Raw genomic sequence first — 22,287 nt, forward strand, 5'->3', positions numbered from 1 at the left:
CACCTGGGCATGTGCAGAAGTGATTTCTGGCATCACGGACATGTGCAGGCATGATTTCCGGCACCTGGGCATACGCAGAAGTGATTTCTGGAGCCGCACAAGAGAGCGCCCATGCTGTGCTGCGCCGGTATACTGCAGCATGCAAGGACTCACCGAGCAGGCAGCTTGGTTCGGGGGCGGCTCATGGGCCGGTTAAGCAACCCTCATGGGCTGATTCCGGCCCATGGGCCTTAGGTTGCCAACCTCTGGTGAACGTGAAATGGCAGGCTGCAGAATAGCAGACCTGTTTCTGCCCCTGGAGCGAGGCAAGCCTGGACTTGAGGACAAATAAGAGCTGCTGTGAAGTCTCCCGAGGAGGAGCAGGGCATGAGACCTGTCCTGTATAGACCTTCAAGTCAATGGGACTTACTTCTGAGTAGATATGTAGAGGACTGTAGTGTAAGAAACAAAATGACCCCATAAGATCATACAGAAGCACACAAGACACATCTCCAATAAAGATCCATTATGTGAGAGAGGCTGCATTAAGCTCAAGCTCTTCAAAAGGTGGCCAGGCACCTCCTGCTCATTCTGCGGAGTGGAGCCCTGGACCTCTGCCCCCCAATCCCGCCCTTAGGACACTATAGCATTTCAGTTAAAATGAGCCTATGCTTGTAGATGTAATTTGGCTCCTGACTGGACACATCTGGTCTTTCTTGGATCCCCAAACTAAATGGTACAATGATTGAGTCTTGACTAATATTGAAGCTGTCAAGCACAATCCTTTGAGGATTGGCACAGAATTTCCCAAAGACTAAAACTGTAAGTCTTCACAGAATGGTTGGCATCTTCACTTCTTTTCCCAGATGTTAAGCCCAGATTCAAAGGTTCCCACCTGCATCCAGGGACCTGCTTCTGTCTCTAGTCCCTGTGTTGATTTGTCTGGCAGAACTGACTATAGAATGGGGGATTCAGGAATCTGTTCTCCATCCACTGAATCGGAAGTGACTGGCCCTGTCAAAGCTGACCATTTGTCATGGGCTGCATGTGTAGACCTGATCCAGCATGGATTGGATTTGCCATAAACCACGAGGGTTCATCCCGACTGAAGTTTCTACCCACTGATTTTTCTCCCACTGTATGTTACATAACTTCCAGACTTTTTCAGCTGCATCCAGGGGCACCAGCTTGGGGGTGGGGCTGAGGGACCTTGGCACCCCCAAAGTTTCAAGGAGGGGGGCCAGGGCCCTCAATATCCCAGAGCGATGTTTGCACACTCAACACATCAGAGGAACAAGCCAGAGTGCCTGGCCACATCCCTCTGTCTTCTGCTGTGTCAAGTTCACTTATTTTTTGCAGGGCAGAGAGCAGGAATTCCACATCAAAACAAGACTGAAAGGACCCCAGGCTCTGAGTGTAGGCTATTTTTTATCTCACATGGTTGGTTAAGGTGTATTCAGGATCTGATTTGGCAAGGGGAGCCAAAGAGAGATCCTCCTTGTGGGAGTGGGGAGGGAGCCAAGGCTTGGCTTTCATAACAGCAGCAGGGAACAGCTTTAGCATGTGGCTTCAGTATATCCATAATTGTACAAACAGGGCTGACTGGTTTAAAAATGATTAATTTTTCAAAATAATGTTTTAGCTTTTGGAAGCCTGCTTCACCATTTCAAAAACTCTTCGCTTTATCCTCGCTAAAAATTAAGTGCATCAATTCCTTTGGCTCTTGGCATAGCCACATTTTGTTCCTCTGCAGTAACACACCATCAACACAAAAAACACACATTTAGAAATTGCTGAAATGCTTTGGCCCCAATACGAATGGCCCACAATACACATTGCATAAAGAAGGTTGCCATTTTAATTATATAATAATGTAACCATGACAAAGGCCACATCTTGACCATGAAAATTCATTTTCTACTGCCCACACAGGCTCACAACTATACAACAAAGAATTATCAGCTGCATGAATTATTTTGGGATAGATTAAAAACATGGCATGTCATTTTTATTCTTGTAAGAAAAAGTAAGTAGAAAGAAGAGGAAAGGAATGCATAGATTTAAAACTGATTGAAATACTAACATACCATATTACAGCAGATGGAATTATAATAGCCCTTTCCATAGAATCTTCTAGAATATATGAGGGACAATGCCAGAAAGGCGCTCGCTTGCAGAAGATGCTGGGTTGAACAACATGGGACACAATAAACCTGTGACCAAATGGAGGGGCAACTTGGACCAAGGCTACCATGTTGGGAGGGAGAAGTACAAGCCCTCTCCCAATTTTATGTTTCTTCTACAGAAACCCTTCTTTCCCTGAGGCTGCTGTTAGCTGGAAGGGGGTGAAAAGAAAGGCTTCTTCACTGTGCCTGTCTGCCCCCCATAGCAAAAAAGCAAAGGTTTGGGAGGGGTGGTCTTCCATTGGAGAAACAATGGAAAGGTTAGCACCCCCCCCCCAGAATAACAGCACCATCTGAAATTACCCCAGCCACCAGATTAAAGAAAGGATACTGGGAGATCTACTATAGCAGTGTTTCTCAACCAGTGTGCCTCCAGATGTTTTGGGACTACAACTCCCATCATCCCTAGCTAGCAAGACCAGTGGTCAGGAATGATGGGAGTTGTAGTCCCAAAACATCTGGAGGCACACTGGTTGAGAAACACTGTACTATAGCATGTGAAGTCTGAACCCAACACTTGTGGGACCCGGCAAGGTAGTGTTGAATCACTTGCTTCCCTGGCAGCAGTAGTGAATAGACCCTGACCTTCTTTATGTCAACTTCAAGATCCAAGGAAGCTTGCTGGAAATAGCTTCAAATATTTGCATATTCTAAATATGTGTGCTTTTTTTTTGAAAAGAACCTTCCATACAGAATTCTACACATATAAAAATTAAATTATAAAGCATTATTCAATATCAAGTAAGATTTACTCTTTCCAATGGAGTAATGCTAAGACACCACAAACAACTGTCTCTCTTTTGGCTAATACAGTTAATACTGTGTTGTTAAAGAGTACGGATGTTCCCAGATTCCAAAAAGAAAATGGAATGGTGCTGCCTCCACAACTGGGGTCTCAAAAATTGCTCCTTGTCTTCAGCCCTGCAAGGCTGTGTACTGGGCCTGCAAAGCACCAAACAGGCTTATTATGCAAGGCACTTTTGCTTTTTCCAAAACAGTTGTTGCAAATTTCTACAGTCTTTTCAGAGGGTTTCCAAAAACTGTGGTGAAAATTTCAACAATTCATCTAGAAATATAAGAAACAGTAGTTTTCTTATTCATTCCCTTTGAGAAAAGGTTTTACCACAAAAAAGGCTGAATTAAAAAAGAGTTGCTCACACTTCAGCAAGTAAGTTCCAACCAGAATCCTCCCCCTTATATTTATTAGCTGCATTTGTGATGGTCAATGCTATCTGGTAGTGTTTTCTTCGTTTCTTAGGTAATACACTCAGCACTTGAACTGACCACAAAAAGATGGTCAGTAATAGAGTGGTTCTGATAGGGATTAGATGAAGGAGTGTAGCTTTCTTTCCCCCCTCCTCAGCCTTCAGTGTAAACTGAAGAAAGTTGACTCGGGCAACGATCTACAGCGTTTATTTGAAGGAAACTGGAGTCCTCAATTCCATTGCACAATGAATCACCAAATATCTCTGCAGAGCCTGATGGAAGATCATAAACTGAGAAGAGAAGGTGAAAATGAAGAAATTTTGTACATCAAACAGACTGAACTGGAAGAAATTTGGGTACGTTACACAGTAGAAATCTGGGCATACCGGTAATTACATGTTGCATGCAAACACAGGATTCCTCTTGCGTATTTGGATAGACGTGTGTTCAGAGAGGAAAACGTATTTGGAGCACTGCAGAAGATAAAGCTGTTTGGGAGGCAATCTGCAGCAGAGAGTGGTTGGCAGGGCAAGGGTTAAAGTCCTTTCCCTTTCCTGCCAGCCTCCCCTCCCCCACAAATCTTCTTTTATACACACAAAACAGTCTCCAGGCTCTCAGTATTCTCTGCACCTGCTGCTTATCTGCTCAATTAGCTTTGAGATTTATTAGTAAATGCCATAATTTCCTGAGATTTCCTTATGAATATCGGTGAATCTTACTATTATCAAATATCTAGCTAAAAAGCACAGGCTAGGCTTGTAAATGATTCAGGGTAATGTATGCATGCTCATCGCTTGTGGACTGTAGCACAAAGAGCTTATATACCATACTGGCCCGAATACTGGCCACACTTTTTTTTTCCAAATTCCGACCGTGAAAAGTTAAAGTGTGGCTTAAATTGCGACCTTACAAAAATGGGCTTTTACGATATTTACCATTTTAGTTATGGTAAAACGGAACAAAAAATGTTTCCATGTCGATTTGCAAGCTCGAGACTGTTCATTTGCCATTTACGGGTGTGAGTGCCTGCGGAACTGTAGCGATTGAATAGCGATTCAATCACTACAATGCTCTGGAGAAGAGAAGGCTAAGGGGTGATATGATAGCCATGTTCAAATATATAAAAGGATGTCATATAGAGGAGGGAGAAAGGTTGTTTTCTGCTGCTCCAGAGAAGCGGACATGGAGCAATGGATTCAAACTAAAGAAGATTCCACCTAAACATTAGGAAGAACTTCCTGACAGTAAGAGCTGTTCGGCAGTGGAATCATACCTGCCAAGTTCGGGACCTAAAGATCCGGGATCGGCAGCGCGCGCATGACCGGAAGTTGCCAGCGCCGGAAGTCGCTTCCGCGCATGACTGGAAACATGTAAAAGCGACTTCGGACGCCGCCGCCACCATTTTCTGATGCCCATAGAAGGGCAAATCGCCACCGGAAGTCGCGTCACGCAACTTCCGGTCATGCGCAGAAGCGACTTCCGGCGCCGCCATTTTCTGGTGCCCATAGAAGGGCAAAGCGGCACCAGAAAAATGGCCGCCGGGCCGAAGCCGATTTAAGGGACAATACTGGGATTTTAACCTAAACGGGAGACCGTCCGGAAACGGTAAGAAAAAATGGGTTTTCCCGGCGGATACGGGATACTTGGCAGCTATGAGTGGAATTTGCTGCCAAGGAGTGTGGTGGAGTCTCCTTCTTTGGAGGTCTTTAAGCAGAGGCTTGACAGGCATATGTCAAGAATGCTTTGATGGTGTTTCCTGCTTGGCAGGGGGTTGGACTGGATGGCCCTTGTGGTCTCTTCCAACTCTATGATTCTATGATTCTATGATTTGCGACTTGAGCAATTGTACAGTCACTTGGGGGGGGGGGCTTGCGAGATCAAAGCTTAAATTGGCTCTGTGTTACAATTCTACCAACCACAGCGATTTTCAGCCTGTAACCCAATTTTAAGGGAGCAGCTTATATTTGGGTATTGTCTTTTCTTTTTTCTCCTTGAATTTTAAAGGTGTGGCTTATTTGCGGGTGCAGCTTACATCCGGGCCAATACGTTACACAATGGAGAGCTGGCCTGGTGTAGTGGCCAATTGGAGAGTCAATGGGAAGTCCTGAAGTCCCAGGATCGCCTTCAAGCCAGCCCCACTTCCTCAGCCCCAGCCTTCTCACTGCAAGATGGGGAGTTCTTATGCTGGCTTTCCTCACAGCGCAACTGTGAGGTTCACCACTGGATGATGAACAGGAACTGCTTTGAATACTTTAAAGGGCTACACAGATGTTAAGCATTATTATGCATGGAGTATTTTATTTATTATTACCGTACTTATTTATTAATAACATTTATGAACTACCTTTCAAAAAGCACCTGCCTGTTCACATTTTTGGCTAGTCACCAAAGGCCCAGTAGCCAAGTTTTCTATACAGACCTATGAACCAGTCCTAAGACTGCTCAGTGTCAAAGGGCTGAAGCAGAAGAGCTGCGTTCTTTTTTCCTGCCCATTTCTGTCATTGGCCTGTCAGAGGCCCAGTCCAGACTGGATTAAGGGACAGAAACTGCTGATTTTCTTCACAAATGAAAATCTGTTACATGGTGAAAGAGCAGGTGGGAATTCTCAGAAATTTGTTTGAAAAGAAACAAATGTTTACAGCTAGCCGTGCAATCCACTTTAAAGCTGGCAAGGTTACAAACTTACTGAGAACCACTTCACAGGTTACCAAATTCCTACACAGCAAATTATTTCAGAAGGAAGACCACACACTTGCCACAACTGGCGGTCATTTCTCAGTATCTTACATGCAAGTTGCAATTTTTGACTGACATGTGAAACCAGATTGATATCCTACAAGGTGTGATAAGGTTTGACTTGACCCCAGGTTTTCTTAATAGATGCCCAAAGTGCCTCTGAGAAGGTCTCAGGCACCCCCAAACTGCAGCCCTCCAGATGTTTTGGACTACAATTCCCATCTTCCCTGACCACTGGTCCTGCTAGCTAGGAATCATGGGAGTTGTAGGCCAAAACATCTGGAGGGCCGCAGTTTGGGGGTGCCTGGTCTAGAGGGAGGAGTGTTGATGCCCTGGCAGTGCTTTGGGTAGGGGGATTATGGGGCACATCATTACGATGTGAGTTTCAAATGGAAACAGAATATCCTTTCCATGAAACTAAGAGCTCTAGAAAGATTTACCACTGACTGCACCTTCAGCTAACATGACCACAGTCGGGGTTTACCTGTAATGCCAGAATGTGCTGAAAATGCTCTGTGGAAAACATCAAAACCTGCCTGGCCCATAGATGTGGGTACAAGACAGTCTTCAAAAGGAGGGACCATATTACAAGTTCCGCCATGTTGCAAATTTCTCTGATTGTCGGCATAATGTGGGGAACAGAATGTTTGCAGCTGCCCATAAACACCTAGAAAGAGAAAAGACATAGAAACAGATCAAACCCATTTTCTGTATTTACACCACTTTCATTAGAAACTTGTGTTTGACTTCGCTTCTCCAGGAAGCTGTGGCAATATGTTTCTGACTATTTTAAAGCTGTGCTGTCAAGTCCTTCAAGCAAGTGCCACCGTAGTAATTAATTGTCTTGGCATTTTCATGAGAATTTTATTTTAAAAATCCTATTTGCTTGACCTTCTTTAACCGTCAGAAAGTTGCACTTCTCCTTGAGTATCTTTTGTCTAATTACACAAATTCAGCCTTGATGAGAAAAATGGAGAGACACACAAAAACCAAGGCTATGGCAGAAGTTGAAACCACAGCTATGCTTCTCTTAGTCCTAGGCAGTTAAACTGCAGCCCTGAATCCCTAAATTTTCTGAATTCTAGCACTCTTCTGTGAAATGAAGGAATAGTAATCTGTTGTGTACCATATCCTGAGTCCTGAGCAAAAAGAAAGATTAGTTTTTGGTGACAACAAAAAGTCTCTAGAGAGGAGACAGAAGGGATTAGAAATATTCTTTTAAATTGTTCTTTATATATGAAGCAATATCCTCAATCTAGTCCTCAATAGATTTGGGTAAAGCTTGAAAAAAATGCATATAATGTTTTACTATTAAACTGTATTGGAAGGTGGGGGAATTAGTGCTTTAAAAATAATAGGCAAAGGGTGATAATTATACATTTATAATTTTACATTCTTGTATCTTGGGAGAGAGGGACATATTTTGTTCCATGACTCATACTTTTTAACACTGGGCATTCTTGTGTAAATCATCATTTCCCCCAGAGAGCATTTGGGATTCAGAATAGGGCATTGTGAGAAGTTCTAAACCGAGGAGGAGTGTGGAACAATGTCAAAGAACATTTTCAGCCCGGCTTTGCCTAAGTCTTGCCAGCTGGCTTCACGTACCAGAGATGGAAATAGCTGTTTCTGGTAACTGCTGTGACTCAGCTGTAAACTCTCACAGTGCGGCCACGGCTGGTTGGGACAGCAGTTATTTTTAAGAATGCTTTTCAAGTATGCACAAAGCACCATTGAGAGCAATGGACTAAAAACTGTTTTGGAAAGTTGTTGTTTTCTAATATTTTACTATGGCCACTTTTCTTCTTAAATGTCAGCATAGAGCAGAAGAGGGGAGATCTGTTGCAAATAGCCAGTACAGTTGGCAAACCAGTTCATTTAGAGAAAGAAGGGGGCTTATTTTCCTAAAGCAAAAAGAGTTAAGAAAGGTGAAAGCATTACGACTAAATACAGTTGTAATGCCTTGTCCCTGTGTTGACTTCTTCATGGGTACACAGGTAGATGTTTCCATATTCAAGTTTGTGTGCCTCAATCTACCAATGAGTGTTTGGTTTGAACATTAGCTGTGCCTGTGAATACTTTGTTTTGTGTAAACTGTTTTGTCTGACTGGGTAAGGTATAGCATGTTATTTGTGCTTTACAATTTCTGTGTATTAATATCCATTGTAATTTGAATGTTATTTGTACCATGCAGCCTTTTGAACTGATGAAGCTTGTGGCGAAAACCTGTTGCATATCTAGAGGACAGGTCTTCCTTCATTTTGCCCACCTGCGTTTATCTCATCATGGTGGTGGTTATATAAGACCCACTGAAGAACATTTCATCCAGCTCTTTCTTTCTTTCATCCACCTGTGTTAACTTCACCAGGGTGGTGGCAACCTAAGAATTTTCTATTCAGTTCAGTTTTTACAAACTACCTTGAACATTCTTTATTTTTCTATTGGCATCAGGTTGCTGTTCAATGCATGGACTTTACCCACTTGTTGAATGGTTCATTTATTCAGACTTTAAAACGTTCACTGTGCATATAATTCATTCCATGTTTTTGGCAGAACTAGTATTGATCTGCACATGGCATTGTAATATGTTTTTGTTTGTTTGAATGGTCTTTAGTCTATCTTTAGTCCAGTTATTATCCCAGTAAATTCCCTTTTATATTTATTAGCCAGTTTGCGGTGGTTTGTTTTGGTTTATTGTAAATATGGCAAACCAAAAGAATAACAAAAAAGCTGCAATAAATGCAGAACAATTTATCTACATAAGAACACAGCCTGTGCTGTCTTCATATCGCCACAAAGCACTTATGAGCTTGAGATGCTGATAAACACTGCCTCCAAAGTGCTAGCTTCCAAGATGAAGTAAAATCCAAAGCGAATGGCAGCAGGGAATGCAGCTAAGTATGGCAAGATGCAAGGAAGTTTGGCTGTGAAGGAAGGCCCATTATTGTGTTGTCTTGCAACAACCCCCAGACAGCATGTAATCTCTGCATTTTTTTGTAGTCAATAACCCTTCAGTCCTTGGGTCCTCTGCAAGATATCCAGTGATTTTTAAAAACAACAACAACCTAGGACACGTTTAAAGGCACTTCTCAGACCATGCTAACATTCCAAAGTCTCCCCACATTTATTCCCTACAAGACTATGAACTGGCTCCCAGATGGCTTGATGCATCTAATCCAAGACAACCAATATTATCTTTTATTGTATCTCTTTTATTTAACATGCCAACCTCATTACTGGTAAGCCAGATGTTCTTGATCTCCCCCAACTTTAAGTAATCACCCCCCATCCCTGTTTGGATTTATTGGATACCATTAATTACTCTTCTTCTTTCAAAGGCAAATCCCAGCTGCAAACAGAAGAATTGTAAAACACAGGGTGTCAGAAGTACTCTAGGGCACAGAGACTCAATAGAAGCATTTATTCTATCTTATGTGTAAAAAAAAAAACCTGCTTATTTTCTTTTCAAGTGTGTTTTCAGGTGCCACAGTCAAAGATCAATGGTTTCTAGATAGAAAGCAATAATAAGTATTTTGTTTCATGCACATGCTCCTATCTATCTACACACCCACGTGGGAGAAAGAGAGAGATGAGTAGGTGTAAGTTGACTGGTGAATATGCCCAAACAGAGATGATGTGCACATTGATATAAATCAAGGTGTGGAGAACATTTATTTGACTGAGGGCCACAGTGACTCAGGCATAGTCTGTTAGGGCTCCATGTGGCTCATGGGAGGAGCCAGAGCCAAACATGGTCAGAGCCATTCTTTTCCCCATGGATCTCCTCCCTCTCCAGTGGGACTTTGGTAGAGGGACAAATCACTCTGGTCATTAGCAGAGAGCTGTTTGACTGCTTTATCCTTCCCCTGCTTTTCCCACTTCCCCTCCCTCCAGTCCTCTCCTCCTGCTCACATTCTCTCCTTCCAGGCATTGTGTCATTGGGTGATTGACTGAGAGGCAGTCTGGACTCCTGTCAAACTTATCTCGTGGGGAGGTGGGGAGATCAGGAACTGCCCACCAGGAAGATCCAATTCCCCTCTCCTGTGATAGACTCATATACAGTGGTACCTCGGTTTACGAGCTATTCGGTTTACGAACCCTGCAAAACCAAAAGTAGTGTCCTGGTTTGCGAACTTTACCTTGGTCTAGGGACGGAAGCCAAATGGTGGAAGGACACCGGCGGCGGGAGGCCTCATTAGGGAAAATGTGCCTCCGTTTAAGAACGGTTTCGGTTTAAGAACAGACTTCCGGAATAGATTAAGTTCGTAAACCGAGGTACCACTGTAGTCTGCTCAACTTCTGGTTCTTCTGATTGATCTGGAAGATCAGAGGTCTTTGTTTGGCTGTTTGGGGTGGTGGTGGTGGTGATTTCCCTTTCCTTTTAATCCACAAACCTTTGCACTTCTGCATTCCTAGGAAGTCCACCATGTATGTAGGAACCACTCCCTTGCTTTTTGCCCCCCCCCCAGCTTTGATTCCAAACTAAGTTCAGAAGTATGGAGGAAACATCTCCTAGCCCTATTTAAATCCTAAGATTTGAGCTAGCTGCTATGTGTCAGGGTGTTGCTAGGCTGCTACAAAACTCAGGACATAGGCCCATGACATTTGCAAATTTGGGGCTCTGAGTAAATCATGATGGTGCATGGCTGTGGTCTGGCCACCATTGCCCTTTCCGCATGCCCAGCAGCACTGTAAGCCTACAGGTGTGTGTCATTTATTTAAATATATGGTGTGTTTCTGCTCCCCGGTGAGGGGGACCAGTGCTTTCAAGGAGCGGCTGCTCTCTGTCCCATTGCTAAGTCCATTAAGACCTGAGCAGACATCAGGTGAAAGGTGAGGGAGTCTATTTTTGCAAGCCACCTTGCACCTCTTTGACAACTCTGTGTCAAAGAGTGGCACATAAATATTATAAATAGTAGATAAACAGAAGCAAAGACGTCAAGGTTTCATTGATTAAGCATAGCTCTGGTTGTCAGCCAAACACAATGGACACCGATGCACTCATTGATCTGGGTGCATGATCAGGGTATATTAAAATTTATTTTAGAGATATTGACTTTTTGTTTACTTAAATCTTGGGTGGAAGGAGTCTATATACATTGCTCTGCAAGTATGTGATTCTCTGTATAATTTATGTATAGGGCAAAGCTGCTTTCAGTCACAAGTGTTTGAATAAAAAGCAGAAGGAGGATTGATTTTGCACATCATCTCTTTTTCCTGAGATGCTCACACTTCTAAAAGGAATTTTGTGGGCAAATACTGCACATGAAGGAGGAGAGAATCCTAATGCAAATAATCATGCCATGCCAGGTGAATAGGGCCAAAGGTGAGAGAAGGAGCTTACAGGAGCTGGGAAATATTGGGTCTTTGCTACTGCTGAGCAGAAGGCAAGCAGAAGAAATGAGCTTCTCTGACCTTTACAAATATTACTCTCTTCTCCTGCCTCTTGGAATTGTGGAAATTACCTCATTACTAGAGCTGCATTGCTCCATTGAAGATGCAGAAGGGGCATTTGCACGACAGTGACTGAGAAGAGGCTGCCTTTATTCTCATTACTGACCACATTGTGTTGCTGGTTCTTGGTGTAAAAGAGTTATGATGGCACTTGCATTGCAGCCAATAAATACGTATGCCCTTATCCTGCATGATGATGAACTGTGCACATCTGGAAATTGTCCATCCCAGACTTGTGTATTATTTTGTTTTCTTATGATATAAAAGTCTTTGACACCTGAACTTGGTGTGTTTCAGGAGAGCCACCTTGCTGGGATAAAAGTCTTTGACACCTGAACTTGGTGTGTTTCAGGAGAGCCACCTTGCTGGGATAAAAGTCTTTGACACCTGAACTGGGTGTGTTTCAGGAGAGCCACCTTGCTGGGATATAACCTCTGCCTGGCTGACCTCCAAGAGTCCACCAGATCCCATGAACAGTATAATTCCTGGGAGAGGTGATGCTGGGATAAACTTGGTCTGACTGACTCCTGGAGCCATGGATTATGGGTCCCCCAGTGAGACTTGCCCTGTAGAGCCTTATCATGGCTGAGGAAACGTGCTCTTTCGGACTGACTCCTTTTTAAATCTACCCTTAAGCCAAGGATCTTTATCGCTCCCCTCTGTGTTTTTGGATAGAACATAAGGACAGAAAGTTAGACCATCATTCCCATCTCTAGCTTTTCAGCTTCCACCTCTCCTGTTGAATGGTTTAAGGTTCATTATGGTTTCACAAGGTGTGTATCTCTTTAAAAGCCAGAAGTAAATGTCATGACCTAGTTTTGCAGCTGTGGGGCAGTACAGTGGGTGATGATAAGTTTGTGTAAATTAAGCTGTGTCAGCAATTGGATATACTGTAGTATACAAGGAGCATTGTGTGCCTCTCTCAGTACCCTGGTAGGTGGGTGATGTTTTGTAGTGTTAATGTAACTTCTATTACATTAGCACGTGCTATGGTATGCTATGGTCCATGGGGTCACGAAGAGTCGGACACGACTAAACAACTAAACAACAACAACTTTTATTATTTTCTATAATTAAAACCAAGCTGAATATTTATTTTGCATTCTCTTAATTATGCACAAAATGTGTAGTCTCCTCAGCATGCTTTCTGCAGCGCAGTTACTCAGTTTAAATTTCATAACGTCTCCAGTGCCCTCCCCCCCCTGAAACTCAGAAGCATTGCTGCACAGCCTCCTTTTTCTGTTTGTCCCCCAACTCTCGCTCCCCACTGTATTCCTCCCTTCTCTGGAATGGCCTCAAGTCCCTTCCTGGGTACCTAGAAAAATACAGTCCTAAAGCTCTTGCATCTTTTGCTAGTTTCTGGGCCAGGGCTACCAGGTCGACAGAAGCCTATTTTTCAGAAGAAAAGAGTCAGGTTCATGGAGGGGAACATTCCCCCTTTCATTTGAGCTGAATTTGCCCCAGGCATTTGTACTACAGAAGGGCTCAAAAGAGAAACTTTTATTTTCAATCATACACAGAAGCACATGTCCTGAGCAATAACCTAGAGCTTGTCTTGCTTCAAGTGTCCTTTGCAGTAGAACAGTTTTTGCACCCTGCAAAGACATTGCACCTGACAGTAATGCCCCACGCTAGACTCTGATGTTGTGCCAGCAGAGAAGCCCTGGACCCAACTCTACACACTTTTCAAAAGAAAAGAAAATCAGAAGGATTGCTTGTAGGGTTGGTCATTCGTTCCTTTCTGTGTAAGCAGCTGTCGAGCATTGAATAAGTACATTATAAAGTGGAGCCCTGGCAAATAGAAGGGGAAGAAATGGAGGCAGTGAGAGATTTCACCTTCTTGGGCTCCTTGATCACTGCAGATGGTGACAGCAGTCACGAAATTAAAAGACGCCTGCTTCTTGGGAGAAAAGCAATGACAAACCTAGACAGCATCTTAAAAAGCAGAGACATCACCTTGCCAACAAAGGTCCGTCTAGTTAAAGCTATGGTTTTCCCAGTAGTGATGTATGGAAGTGAGAGCTGGACCATAAAGAAGGCTGATCGCCGAAGAATTGATGCTTTTGAATTATGGTGCTGGAGGAGACTCTTGAGAGTCCCATGGACTGCAAGAAGATCAAACCTATCCATTCTTAAGGAAATCAGCCCTGAGTGCTCCCTGGAAGGACAGATCGTGAAGCTGAGGCTCCAATACTTTGGCCACCTCATGAGAAGAGAAGACTCCCTGGAAAAGACCCTGATGTTGGGAAAGATTGAGGGCACAAGGAGAAGGGGACGACAGAGGACAAGATGGCTGGACAGTGTTCTCGAAGCTACGAACATGAGTTTGACCAAACTGCGGGAGGCAGTGCAAGACAGGAGTGCCTGGCGTGCTATGGTCCGTGGGGTCACGAAGAGTCGGACACGACTAAACGACTAAACAACAACAAAGTGGAGCCCACTGTAACTTGTAAAAAAGGTTATATTAGCCTGTATTTGACTGCAGCATCGTTTCTTTTAAGTTCTAACATCCAGTGATTTCATTAAGCTTTTAAAATCCTCAGGGGTTTTTTATTTCCAGCTTAGGAAACCATTTACAATTTGTTCAAAAGTCTTCTTGGCCACTAAACCCTTTTTTTTTATTGGTACAGCCAATTTAAACTAAGCTGACAAGTTTAAGACTACATATTGAGACAGAAAAATGTCAGTATTGTTTGGTAGCAGATTGAGCTGAAAGTTCAATGGCAATAGCTGCAGCCCTTTAAATCATGTGAAGGCAGCAGAAGAATTGCAGGAGACAAAGGCGAACAAAGCTTCCCCCGCTACCTGATAGATACACCAAACAGACCAGGCTGATGAAGTAGCTCCATGGGATTCTTCTACTGAGTTGCACTAGCATGACCCAGGACAGCAGATTTTTATTCTTTGCAGGTTACTGAGACTCTTAGCTAAAAACTCGGTCTCATTGTTTCCTCTTCACTGAAGTACCAAAAAGAGAAGCTGAGTGGAGGAGAGGGATTTATACAGCAAAAATGTCAGGGCAGGGCAAAGGTTTGCAGCATGAGGTTTGCAACTCTTGCTATGAGTGGTAAGAGAAACACATGGATGATAGCATCTCATGTAAAAAAAAAAAAACCAAATTGAAATAAAGGAACTTGCTCCATAATGGAACAGACCAAGGAATGGGAAGAGAATAATAACCAGGGGGTGGACTAGATGGCCCTTGGGGTCCCTTCCAAATCTATGATTCTATGATTTACAGGCAGTATAAACAGAAGATTTAAAGCAGGTTCAGAGCTATCTTATCAGTTGTATTCTTTCAAAGTCAAGTAATTAATTTAAGCTTTTGGATTTGTTTTCTAGCCTGTTAACCAATTCTTTTTTGGCCCCCAGCACCCTGCCCACTCTGTGCTATTTCCAGTCTTAGTAATAGTTAAAAGAAGGAGGTTTGCCTTAATTGAAGGGCTATTTTGCCGTGTGTGGGCCCAGGGACTGTTCCTCACTCAAGATGATCCTCAACCCCTCAAAATCTTTGTATCCGGTGTGATGAATTTGCCCCAGGCATTTGTACAACTTCTGAGCTTGTGATGCTTTGTCACTGAACTCCCTTATCTGAAAAGGGAGTTTTAGTAACCCCAGCAGCTCATACAGAGAATGATCTGAGCTTCTTTATTTTGTGGACCTTTAAAAAATTACCTTTTAGAACTGTGGATAGGGTTGCCAGACTCAACAGTGGACAGGACTTCTGTGCCTTTAATTGCCCTGATCTCTTTTGAGTCTGAAAACCTTAAAGAGAAACCAGGAGACCCTTTGCTTGGAAATTAAACACAGAAGTCCTGTCCACTATAGAGTCTGGCAACCCTAACTGTGGACGTACGAAGAGTGTTGTTACAAAAGGAGTATAAATTAATATTTCAACTTGGAACCTTGTATCCTAAAGGTCTTAATACTGAATTTGATTCAGGATGTTATGTATAAGTTTAATATGTATGTATTCTATTGTTTAGTGGTAACAGAAATGTGACACTGTACCTTTAACCATGTAATGATTGATTCCATTCACCTGCAATATATTTAATGCTTGAAGCAAGTTTGAAGATTAGCTGTGCCTGTGAATATTTCCCTATTTTGTGTAAACTGTTTTGTCTGACTGGGTAAGGTATAGCATGTTATTTGTGCTTTACAATTTCTGTGTATTAATATACATTGTAATCCTAGTATTTCTATTGGCATTGGGTTGTTGTTCAATGCATGGACTTTACCCACTTGTTGAATGGTTCATTTATTCAGACTTAAAACGTTCACCGAACATATAATTCATTCCATGTTTTTGGCAGAACTTGTATTGATCTGCACATGGCATTGTAACATTTTTGTTTATTTGAATGGTCATTAGTTATCTTTGGTCCAGTTGTTATCCCAGTAAATTCCCTTTTATATTTATTAGCCAGTTTGCGGTGGTTTGTTTTGGTTTATTGCTATATTATTATCACCACTTTGATACTTTGTTTACATTGTCTTGCCCTCTGATTTCCAAAATCCCCACCCAATCCCTTTCTAGCTTAAGATGTTTTGTCAAACATTGTCCAGAGCCTTTTTCCAATGTCACAAGGACTAGGAACGTGCTTTTAAAAAAATGAAAGGGGGGGGGGCTCTGAGGATGCTTGATGCTTTGCCCATACCAATTTTGTTCCTTTCTGGAGAACAGCCTTGCTAAATATAAGCCCCCTACCAAATAAACATTTTAAAATAAAGTGCATGAACTTGGAGTACATATTCAAAAGGGCACGACAGCTCCTTGAAAATGCCAGCCTACACTTCTCAGCTTCATGGATGAGGATATGGAGGCAAGCACCTTAAGCACTTTTGAACATGGCAGTTTGTCTCCCAAGTATGAATACAGAGGAATATGGAAGTAGGGTTTTTTTGTTTGTTTGCCTTACCTTGGATTTGGATGCTGTCTGGCTGAAATGACACATTTGCTGACGGCTCATACGCCTTCAAATGGCTTCCTCCAAGTTGGTGGATGCTGGAAGGCTGCGCGGTCCTTTTTTGTATCAAAGGAGGAGCGGCAGAAATTCTCCTGGGGCTTATATGATGCGGAGAAAAAGAAGCAGAAGCTGAAAATCTGAAGGGGGGGAGCAAATACAGGTGGTCAAAAGGGAATGTTGGATTAATTTAGTTCTAGATACATTTTGTCCCATGCCATAGACTGCAAAATGACTATTTGTGTATGCACAGTGAAACAAAACCTAGAATGTAGACCGTAGAATGTGCCACCCGCTAGGAAGTTATATGGCATCAGCTGCTGCAGTGATAAGGTGCAAGCAGTAAAGTCAGACCCCCCCACCTCCTCCAAGGGTTATTCGATGCTCTCAGGATGGGGAGCTCTCTGCCATGGCATCTTCACTGCACAACTTTCACTGCAGGATTACGCAAACATTTTGGAACTGCAGAAGTTTGAAGTATTACACAGCGCCGTCTTAAGCGCCCCTGTCGCCATGGTGCGCCGGATCTCTCCGGCGCCCTTCCGCCCCGTTTCCCAGCGCGGTGGGCGCGGCGCTGCTGCACGGCGGGCGGGCAGGCACAGCGCGATCTCTCCGGCGTCCTCCCGCCCCGTTTCCCAGCGCGGTGGGCAGGTGGGCACCGCGCGCAGCAGCGCAGCGGACCGGCGGACCGGCGGGCCAGTGGGCGAGCGCAGCTCGCGGCGCCCTCCTGGCGGGCTGGTGCCATGGTGCCCTGCGCCACCGGGGGTCTACGACGAGCCGGCCCTGGTATTACAGTGTAGGTTTGTAGGTCATCCAGACCAAAATACTCTGGGATTCAGTTTTTACATTTTTTGCATTTACAGGGAAATATTATTGATTAGTTTCTAGGGAACTGGAACAATGCACAGATGGTTGCCTTTCTTGTGTAAAGAATTCTTTGATATTATCCTCTGGTGTGTCTGCAGGGGAGGGGCTGGTACAAAATTCACCTCTGAAATCTAATCAATGAAAAATTGCTTTAACTGTCAGCCAACAGCAGAGAAGAAGGGAGACAAATCCTTTAGAACCCTTTACATGAAAGCAGAGTTTTAAAGATTTCAGATTGGATTTAACATCTAAGAAAAACTTGCAAATGATAATACAATGTTTTGTATAGCCAGACAGGTCTCCCTTTTAGTAGACTTTAGTGGTCTTTATAATGATTTATGAATCATTTCATGAATTCCTGGCTTACTCAAGTTGGTGACTATGGCACCTACTTATATAGCCTGCCATCTCACAAAAGAAAAACTTGGCCGTGTTTCAATCCAGATTTGTCCCCAAATAAATCACAGCGTGTTACTGGGGGAACGGCAAATTAAATTTTGCGTATGCAACAATCAATACCAGCTTGTAACCACCAGGAAACCACCACCAGAAATTGTGACCATGCCCTGCAGTCCAAGCAGACAATCACAAGCTGGGTTACGAGAGAGACACAAAGAGAATTCTGTCTTCAAAGGCTGGGAAGATCAGCTCAGACAAAGCGATTGCCCTCTTCTCCTCTATCCAGAGCCTCACTGTGCAGTTAACAATGCAACCAGGTGTGGGCGGCTGCAATAAGGAACCTCATTAACCCCCCCCCCAACCTAAGGTTCCTATCTCTAAACCCACTTAGCTGGGCGTAAGTCCCATTGAACTCAACAGGACTTCTGAGTAAGTATGTTTAGGATTGTGCTGTAAGGCAGAATCGCTGAGCTTGTCCAACATTTCACATATGAAAAGAGGGCACCCTTGTACACTGGGGACATACAGTGCATATAGGATACTCCTCTGTTTGATGGAGTCCCTATCTGAAGGGCTGTTTGCTCCAAGTCCAGAATGAGGAGGGAAAAAATATAATTAGGGAAAGCAGGAGCCTTCAAGTTGCCCATGGAGAACAGACTGAGCGGGTATGCTGACCCTAGTCCTCCCCACTATGTGAGATGCACTATAGTTCTATTTAAATAGAAGTAACTATTTCTAAATGTGCATCTATACATACAAATTAGCATGTGCAAATCTCTCCCCATCTTTGTCCTCTTTTCTGGTGATGCCTAAGTAGCCAGCCTGTTCTGCACCACCCATCTTCTCACTGCAGCACTCTCGCCCCTCCTCCCCTCCCCTATGATTGTCCAACTGGGAATCTGAGCTTCGAGTCTCACGTTAAGTTTTGAAGTAGTCAGACACCACAAAGCAAATCATTCTCATGTCAGCATCTGCTTGGATAACTTTTGAAGTACAGTGGAACCTCGGTTTATGAACACCTCGGTTTATGAATTTTCGGTTTATGAACACCGCGGACCCATCTGGAACGGATTAATTCACTTTCCATTACTTTTAATGGGAAAGTTCGCTTCAGTTTATGAACGCTTCAGTTTATGAACAGACTTCCGGAACCCATGCTTCAGTTTATGAACGCTTCAGTTTAAGTACTTCGCAGACCCATCTGGAACGGATTAATCCACTTTCCATTACTTTCAATGGAAAAGTTCGCTTCAGTATTTCTGAAAACATTTCCTAATTTCTGCAGGTTTCTCTATTATCTTTTCCTCCTGTATTATCTTACTTATTGTGCTTTGCTTTAGTCTCTTTTTCATTTGCCATGCCAACAATTTTCCACACTTATTGGCAGATTCAAAGGTTCTTTGCCTCATCATCTTTACCTTCCACTCATTTTCCAGATTTATTAATTGAGAATACTGTGTCTGTAATGCCTTTATTTCTTTTTGTATCTGTTGATTTTTTGGCTTAGCTCTTAATTTCTTCTCTTCTTCTTTTAATCTGTTTAGTATACTCTCTTTCTTTGCCTCTTGGGTTTTCCTTTTTATTGTATTTTGTTGAATTAAGAAACCTCTCATCACCGCCTTGCTGGCATCCCATGTAACCCTTATGTCCGTTTCATTATTTAAATTTAATTCAAAATAGTCTTTAAGGGTTTTCTGAGCTTTTTGCACTATCTGTTCATTCCTTAATAGGGCATCATTCATTCTCCATCTAAACGAGCCCTGCAGAAATAATTTCAATTCCATTAGAACTGCATTATGATCAGAAAATGTCTTTGGGCAGATTTCCACCTTTATTATTTTAGGAGATAAATCTCTTGTAGTCCAAATGTAGTCCAATCTAGAACCTGTTTGATGCACATCTGAAAAATACGTAAACTCTTTTTCTAGTGGGTTTTTCAACCTCCATGTATCTATCATATCAAAATTGTCTACCATCTCAAAGAAGGTCTTAGGGAGTCTGCCTTCATTTGTAATTCTTTGTCTTTGTGACCTATCCATCAACGTAGATACAACCCCATTAAAATCTCCCATCAGAATTATTTTGTAATCCAAATAGTCCAGCAGTCTATCATGCAACTTTCGGAAGAAAGTTTAATCCACTTTCCATTATTTTCAATGGGAAAGTTCGCTTCAGTTTATGAACGCTTCAGTTTATGAACAGACTTCCGGAACCAATTGTGTTCATAAACCGAGGTACCACTGTACGTGAAATAGTCTGGAGGTGAATTTTGAAGGGAAAAAAAATCTCAAGGTATATTTGGAATAAGTAGCTGCTTCTGTGACAATGAGGTAGTCGAGGGGCTTTTAATTTCAAAAGCAGAAGTTTGTGGTTCATTGGAGCTTCCAGAAGCTTTTGTGTGTGTGTGTTTCAGATTTGCATCTAACTCGCCACCCAGATTGGGGAAGCCATGGCCCTTGAGATGCAGTTGAACTCCAACTCCCATCAGCCCAAGCCAATAAGGCCAATGGTTGGGGATAATTGGCATTGGAGTCCAAAAGCACCAAAGCTTCCCCAGCCCTGATTTTCACACAACAAAAGCAGCCAGATGGGTTCCTTGTCTCTGAGTGGCAAGGAAACGGGGCCATCTTAAGCGTATATGGCGCCCTGGCGCCGTGGTGTGAAGATCCCTCCGGCACCCCCCTGCCCTGTTTTACGGCGCGGCTGTCTGGTGGGCCCAGCAGCGCGACGCCCTCCCCTGGCGGCCCGGCGCCCTGGCACATTGCGCCACCCAGCCTTGCCTTAGAGCCAGCCCTGCAAGGAAATGTCAGATTATCTCCCTGTTGCAATGATGGCACACTCTGGCACATAAATGTTACTACCAGAGATCCAGAACAATGCACAGAATAGTTGGTTTCCTTTAACTGCCGATCCACTTGAGCTTTATATCATTCTTCCCAGCACTTTACTTGCCTGAAGAAAACCATTTCAAAAGAGTGCTCTGCTGAAGTCCTATAGAAGCAACTCTTTATTTTACAAGCACAAGAAAATGTGACCCTCCCTCATTGTACTTGTAGGCAAGAAGAGGTTGGTTTATAGGCCCCGAGAAGAGTTTCCTTCTGTACCTCAAAGGAAGATTTGCTTACTTATTGCTATGATAGAAAGCCTGCTGAGACTCCTGCCTCTGTTTCAGCTTCTGCTCTTCAGCTTGCTCTTCTCTTCCTGGAAACCTTAATTGCCTGTTCAGACATTTCTGGAAAGGGTATTGGAGCTACAATAACTACATTTGGTGTTTCTAAGGATGATCATCACCCACTCGGTTTTCTTTCCTTGTGCTATTGGAGAAGGATTTTGCCCTTTCTGAGTATCCTAGTTGGGCAATCATAGCGATGTTCCCATAGATAAAAAGCAGCTCTCCCTTTAGATTCTTGTCTTCACTGAAGGCAATGCCTTTGAGAGCCAGTTAGGAGATCAGCCCTTCTAATATTTCTGTTTCCCCCCCCCCCTCTCTCTGAAAAATAGTGGCTGGGGTGTGTGTGAGTTGTTATTAAATAACAACAATCCCTTTAACTCAGGGCTGACTTGCCTTTTTAGACCTGAGGGCTAATTATATACTGCAAGCTGCCATCAGCATCTATTCAATGAAACTGTAGAACAGAACTGTGTGAAATAAATCAAGTACAAATTACAAATGAATAAAACCACTTCCTCTTCAGTCCTCCCAGCCTGATCAAACTGGCTCTCTCCCATGGCTACATTTCATTACAAACAGCAACATTTCTGACACTAACAGGAGTGACGTTTAGGAGATCTAGTCATGGAATCTCCTGAGTAACATGTAGTTTGGTCTGCAAGCTCAGTTCCGAGTCAAAGGCAAGGGAAGCAAGTTTGATACTAACCTGCTTACAGATGAGCTACTGTATATGCGAAATATTAAATATTAAAATATTAATATCGGGGATTTGTGCAGTTTCACTTTTGTTAACACAAAATCTCCGAGGGAAAGAAGCAAGAGCAAAGAGTCTCGTTTTCTTGACAGTTGAACCTATATTAGAACAAGCAGGAATACATACCATAAAATGAATCCTGGAACATAAAACTGCTGGTATTTCTCAGTCTCTTTAGAGAATTGTGACATTAAAAAATGGGCTTAGGAAAACATTTCGTTATGATAGCTTGGTTTCACCCAGGCCCAAGCTTTGATTGATTGATCCCCTTGTCCTCAGTGTTTAGCTGAGAGAAAATTCCTCGATAAATAGAAAAAAGAGACACCATCCATTCACTGCCTCCCAGACACGAGAGGAAATTGCTATGCCGACCCTAAAACCACATTGCAATGAGATGTTGAGTGTAGATTTTCCTCTAACAAGTCATTTAATTTTCCTGTGATTTGTACTCTGAAACACTCTCAAAGGCTTCTGCCATCCAACTCTCCTTCTCTAAACAACCTGAGAATGGGCACTAATTAGCGCTCCTCTTCTAGGATTGATGTCATCAAAATAAAAAGGAGCTATAAA

At 43.0% G+C, this 22,287-nt stretch overlaps 1 protein-coding gene across 5 annotated transcripts in view; it reads right to left on the reverse strand.

Moving 5' to 3' along the window:
* Positions 1–1,819: 1,819 nt before the first annotated feature.
* The window catches only part of GLIS3 (GLIS family zinc finger 3), a 160,066-nt gene continuing 139,598 nt past the window's right edge, over positions 1,820–22,287 (reverse strand). For 4 of the 5 annotated variants that reach the window (XM_060269160.2, XM_060269161.2, XM_060269162.2 and 1 more), the window contains exons 9-11: positions 16,481–16,665; positions 6,589–6,771; positions 1,820–3,658 (exon numbers count right to left, since the gene is read on the reverse strand). In XM_060269160.2, the coding sequence (XP_060125143.2) occupies positions 3,522–3,658; positions 6,589–6,771; positions 16,481–16,665 (505 nt within the window). In that variant the 3' untranslated portion in view covers positions 1,820–3,521. The remainder of the gene's footprint in view (positions 3,659–6,588; positions 6,772–16,480; positions 16,666–22,287) is intronic. The other variant, XM_088658858.1, reaches the window with a different exon arrangement.

The sequence above is a fragment of the Zootoca vivipara genome, chromosome 15 (assembly GCF_965207765.1).
Source record: "Zootoca vivipara chromosome 15, rZooViv2.hap1.1, whole genome shotgun sequence".
In the NCBI taxonomy this organism is placed as follows: Eukaryota; Metazoa; Chordata; class Lepidosauria; order Squamata; family Lacertidae; genus Zootoca; species Zootoca vivipara.